General features: G+C 40.9%; 1 protein-coding gene across 1 annotated transcript in view; it reads left to right on the top strand.

Annotated features, from left to right (window-relative positions):
- The first annotated feature begins 405 nt into the window (after positions 1 to 405).
- Positions 406 to 5,602, top strand: part of LOC107394603 (solute carrier family 45 member 4) — a 31,340-nt gene continuing 26,143 nt past the window's right edge. Inside the window, exon 1 of the mRNA XM_015973604.3 lies at positions 406 to 940. Coding sequence (XP_015829090.1) covers positions 634 to 940 — 307 coding nt within the window. The 5' untranslated portion in view covers positions 406 to 633. The remainder of the gene's footprint in view (positions 941 to 5,602) is intronic.

Here is a 5,602-nt window from a genome sequence, read left to right as displayed (position 1 = left end):
TGACAAAAAAGCCATAAACACCCCACACTCACACACACACTCATACACATGCAAAACACAGTACCGATAAACCAAATAAACACAAATGCACAAAGTCGCTCTAGGAATGTACCACCCACTCTTCCTGTGGAAATCTTACTTAATATTTTTGAGATTTTTGTGAGCCTTTGGAAAGCTGATTTACTTTGTTTTAACTGTGGCTGGAAAACAAGAAGGATTTCATTTTCTTGGAGGACGAATTATTGCTATTTTTCTTTTCCAGCGTTTTATTATTTGGTCATTAGAAGTTCTGTAAAATTAAATCTGTTGATTGTAGTTTCTTCAGCATTCATGTAGTGTTTATGGATAATGTAAATTTAACAAGAATTAATTTTACTGCCTTGTTTTTAAATCCTAATTCTACTCTTTTTGAACACTGAAGTTAAATATAGAATAATAGCCAGCCAGTTCTGTGCACTGGTCACGGATCGTAGCTTGATAGGGTTTTAATGAAGTCACGGCTAGTTTTAAAGTAGCATCAAGTCACTTGAAACAAAAGTGTTTTTTTTTATTTAATTTAATTTTTTTTTTACACAGTTGCACATTCTGAGCTTTTTGTGTTCATAGGGGAGTGCTTGTTTTTTTGTTGCTTGCATGCCATCCACTATGCCTCCCCAGAACACAGAGGCTGACACTATGCAGGTCGGATCTCTGGTCCGCGGCACTGCCGCCCAAAAATCAACGGGATCAGGTGCAGAAGAGGAGAAAAGTGGAGTGGGCGGAGAAGCGGATGGATTGGGGAGCGGAGGAGGCGGTCGAGGAGGGGAGGAGTCGGCGAGCGAAGGATCCATACAGGGGATCCCCTTGAAGAAATGGGTGATGCATGGCGCTGTGATGTTTGGCCGGGAGTTTTGCTACGCCATGGAAACGGCATTGGTGATGCCCGTGCTGCTGCAGATAGGTGAGTTCATGTTGGGTTTTTTTTGTACGTAATTCTGTTCATGTTCTATTACTGATTTGAATTCAAGAACCAATATTTGACCATTCATTCATGGCCTTGCTCACTTTGGCTTGCGACCGCCCACGCAAGGCTGTGTTGCTTGGAGAGACCAGAGCACATCTTGGCTAGTAGAAGCTAACCATTGGCAAATCCGCAACAGAGCGAAACATGTTCAGACTTGTGTTGGAGCTAAAACAACCCAAGAAAATATGTTTTACAGAGTTGAATTGCGGTTGGCCAATCAGAGGCTAGAAATTTGCATATCGACAAATACACAGACAAATTTCAACTTCCTGAAACATTCATTCATTCATGCTAAAGAGCGCAGTAAATTTATTCAAAGAATTAGTGAGTGAGACTTTTGAAAATTGTCTGATAGTTTGTCTCTTTCAAGGCACACTAAGTAACGTTTTCATATTTTTAAATAATTTTCTTGAGCCAGTAGGTGCTAATATGACTAATATGTATTGCAGCCCCCTCCACCCTTTCTTAGTAGGATACTCCGCTTGCAACTTCAGTCTCTCTGGACCGCTGCCCTGAAGTCTTATAAAGTCACGCTTTACGTCTCAGAACAGACAAGCTATACCTGGCTAGCATTTATTGTAGTGTGTTCATCATGGTGGAGCCTCAGAAAAAATGAAAATATTTATCTGATGATGCTACAAAAATAAAAAGAACATCAGACTACAGTCGGAGTCAAACGAGTCAACATCAGGGAGTTCTCTCAAGAGACATGATCCCTGCATATTTTAGATCATGAACACAGCCCATTAGCTTTATTTAGTGATGAACTGCTGCTGTAGAAACTAATGAGGGTTGAGGAGACATTTCAGCACTTAGATTAGGTGTTAAAAGCACGAGTGCACAGCAAGGAGGAGAGTTTCAATTTTTACAACATTGTATTAAAGCAGTCACTAGGGGGTGCTAAAAGCAAGCCAAAGCTTCAAAGTTGATTTAAATCAACAATGTGTTGGCTTTAGAGCCTCCTAGAGGTTAAGAATGTAACTGCAGTCCTGCACATAGAAGCTGTTGAATTTAGGGAACTGCTATTTGATTTAGCAAACAAACCAACCAATGTTAAACCTCAAAATTGTTCTGTTCACTTTGGATTTTGAAATAAAAGTTGTTGCATTAAGATATTAGCAGTTTAAAAAAAATACTATTTCATCCAGAATCAGAAGAGTGATTGCATTGCTTAAGTACGGGTGGGATGAAAATATTTGTCATACAGAAGTACACAAACCAACAACCATTTGTACGGTCCTGACGTGTTCGTGTCCCATCACACACCCTAAACTCCTCCCCATCTTGTTGGCATGGATGTCTACCAGGAGATTATCTGGTTTGTCCTCTGACTCACAGCACACGTGCACATTAACACATTCACTGAGAGACAAATCTATATTTACGACTATTGAGACTCTGTATCGTTACAGCAGGAAAGTTTTTACTGAAGGAATTGTGAGCAGAAACAGGAGTTGAATGAATAAAAATGAGGTTGATGGCGAGCTGAGCCTGGCATACGCTTATTTATAATTAAACATATTTACTCATGCTGCTCTCTTTAGCTGCCTTCCTTTCCAAATTCCTTCTCCTCTTTCTTTGACCTTGTGTGATCTCCTTCTTTACATAACCAAGGAGCCTTTTATGGACAGGTCACTCTGGCTGCTGTGACTCCTGACTTTCTCAGCTTAGGATGAGCCGCCACAGGGGACAGATCTTTAAAACCCTCCCTTCACTTGTGTCTGAAGAACATTTGTTGACTTTCTGACAAGTGTTGCATATTTACAGTCAGATTAGCCAAATGCAGATGAGTTTTAAACCGTAAAATAAATACCTGAGATGCTGCTGTTGCTCTCCAATCTGCACCTTGTTTTTGTTATCTCTGCAACCCTGTTTCTGGCTCGTCGGCTGCTGTATCTGACAGGAGAGGCACTGCGTGTTTTTGTTCTAATTTTAGCCCTGATTTAGCCGCCCTAGCCTACTTTTGTAGATCAGGACATGTCTGAACCCTTCTTAATAGATTTTGAAACAACTGAAGTACAAAATGCTCTGATTAGTCCACAGAAATAAATTAAACCAAAACAGGCTTTGATATCTAGTTGAGATTGATCACTAAAGAGACAGTAGCCACGTTTACATGCACATATTTAATCGGATTGAATGCCCAATCAGATCGAAAATTCTGCATGTAAACATGTCAATCGGAATATTCTGATCCGATTCGGCCCGATCGGATTGAAATTTCGATCCGATTGAGAGAGGTGGTTTATTCCGTTCTTCATTCCGATTGACGTGCATGTACACAGCCAGTTAATCCAGTCAAGCTGCATTTCTCCAGTTAATTATGCTAGCAAAGATTTTTGTTTTTTGTTTCCGAGCTCTCAGAGGCTCATTGTATTGCAGAATTCAATCAGATTGGATGTAGATCACAAAACCTGTGATTAATTATCAACGAGTAATGGATTGGGCCAAATGGGTCAAAATAATAAAGAAGAAAGAATAGTGTGTGTGACTAACTTCCTGATTTAACAGCGGTGTGGCGCCTACAAAATGCGTTCTTTATTGATTAATCAAGGATTGCATCCTTTTATTTTCAAATACAGAACGATTCTTTTCTGGAGATGGTTGGCAACAGATGAGCATTAGCATGCTAGCAATTCAAACTGGCATTGTTGTTCTTGTAAAGCTAGTTTTTGATATTTTGTGACATAAACCCAGTTATGGTATTTGTGGGTGTTTGCCTCCTGAAATAATTGCTAGGTAGTTTTAAGGTTTCACCTAAACAAATCTTGCTAGCTTGTTGATGTTTAGCACAAGACCTGAGACCATTATGGCTCCAAAGTGCATGTTTCTTGTTTGCTGAGAAACCGTATATTACTTATTTATTTTTAAGTATGGTCGATAACTCTATGCATGATGAATGTGAAAATGGTCTTCAACTCCCATTTCCTGTGTTAGCTCATTAACTGCCACCCATTTCCCACCCATTTTCCTATCAGTAAAGCCATTCGCTGCCACCGTTTTTCAGCATTTTCATAGTTTCTTTAAGATTCACAGAACGTTGCGCCATTGGCGTAGATTTGCTTTTAACATTGGTGGGGACTTATAAATCTAACACCATATGCGTAATGGCGGTAGGACTTGTGGAGAATACTTCATTTAACCCTTTCTGCACCTCTAGGCTAACTAGACGATGAATGGCGGCTTGTTATGTTTTAGTAGAGGTGGTCAAATTATTGGTGGGGACTATTTGGTCATCGCTGGATATTGGTGGGGACACGTCACCTCCGTCCATGCCAAACCTACGCCCATGCACTGCACTCTATGATAATGTCAATGCCAAAACTAACAAAACAAAAAGGAGACTCACCTCTTACATCGGTAAGAATCCGTGTGTTTCGAGTGTAGAATTGTGATCGGCAGAAGCTTTTCCGGTTCGTGCCTCACTTTTTTTACAGCAGCGGTCCAAAACGATCTCCTAACACATGGATTTTCTGCTTCCTGATCACGTGACGTGTGACATACGCAGATGAAGATCAGCTTTAGAGATAGGATGTTTGTTCTCACGGTGCGGGGGCTCGTTCCGACACCCACACAGTAAAAAAATTTGCAAATGACGACTTTTCCCGTCAATGGCAGTTAATGAGTTAAAAGCCAAAAGGAAATAAGACAGGGAAATGCTCAGGTCAGAACTAGCCAGACAGATACAGAAAGCAGAGCACATCTTGGCTAGTAGAAGCCAACCATTAGCATTAGCAACTCCAAAACATGGCTAGACACATTCAGGCTTGGAGGCTGTGGAGAGAGCACATCAGTGGAGAATTTTTTACCAAAGAAAGAAGAGCAAATGAAGGCAGTAGAAGAGTAGCATTGCCGTTAGCCAGTCAGAAGTGAGACTAAGGATGCATCAATACCACTTTTCCCCAAACCGATACGATACTTGGATCTGAGTACTCTCCGATACCGATACTTCCACTGCACAAAAAAATGCAATGAATTGAAATACAGGTTTTATTTTCTTCTCTGCTTTCAACGGGACAAGACTGTGAGGTACATAAAAAATCAAATATATTAACTCATTCACTGCCATTGACGACTAAAGTCGTCATTTTAGATCCAACCGTTCACTGCCAATGACGACTAAAGTCGTCATTTGCATTTTTTTTACTGTTTGAGCATTGGAACGAGCCCCCGCGCTGAGAGAACAAACATCTCAGCCCTGAAGCCGATCTTCATCCGTATACGTCACAGATCACATGATCAGGAAGCAGACCATCCATGTGTTAGGAGATCTTTTTGGGCCGTTCCTGTAAAAAAAGTGAGGCGCGAACCGGAGAAGCGTCTGCCGATCACAATTCGACAACGGATTATGAAAGAACGGATAACGCTTGAAACACACGGCTTCTTCCTGATGTTAGAGGTGAGTCTCCTCTTTGTTTAGGTTGTTTTGGCATCGACATCATGCTAGCGCGCAACGTTCTGTGACTCTTAAAAAAACAGTAAAAACGGTGAGAAACGCTGGCAGCGAAGGCCGTTGGCGATCAGGAAACGGCTGGCAGTGAATGAGTTAATAGAAATGGTCACAAAACTAAAATATTAGGTGAACAGAAATGACGAGTT

This window comes from Nothobranchius furzeri, chromosome 19 (assembly GCF_043380555.1).
Source record: "Nothobranchius furzeri strain GRZ-AD chromosome 19, NfurGRZ-RIMD1, whole genome shotgun sequence".
NCBI lineage: Eukaryota > Metazoa > Chordata > Actinopteri > Cyprinodontiformes > Nothobranchiidae > Nothobranchius > Nothobranchius furzeri.
The sequence above is the reverse complement of the archived record's forward strand: the minus strand, read 5'-3'. Positions and strand labels throughout refer to the sequence as shown.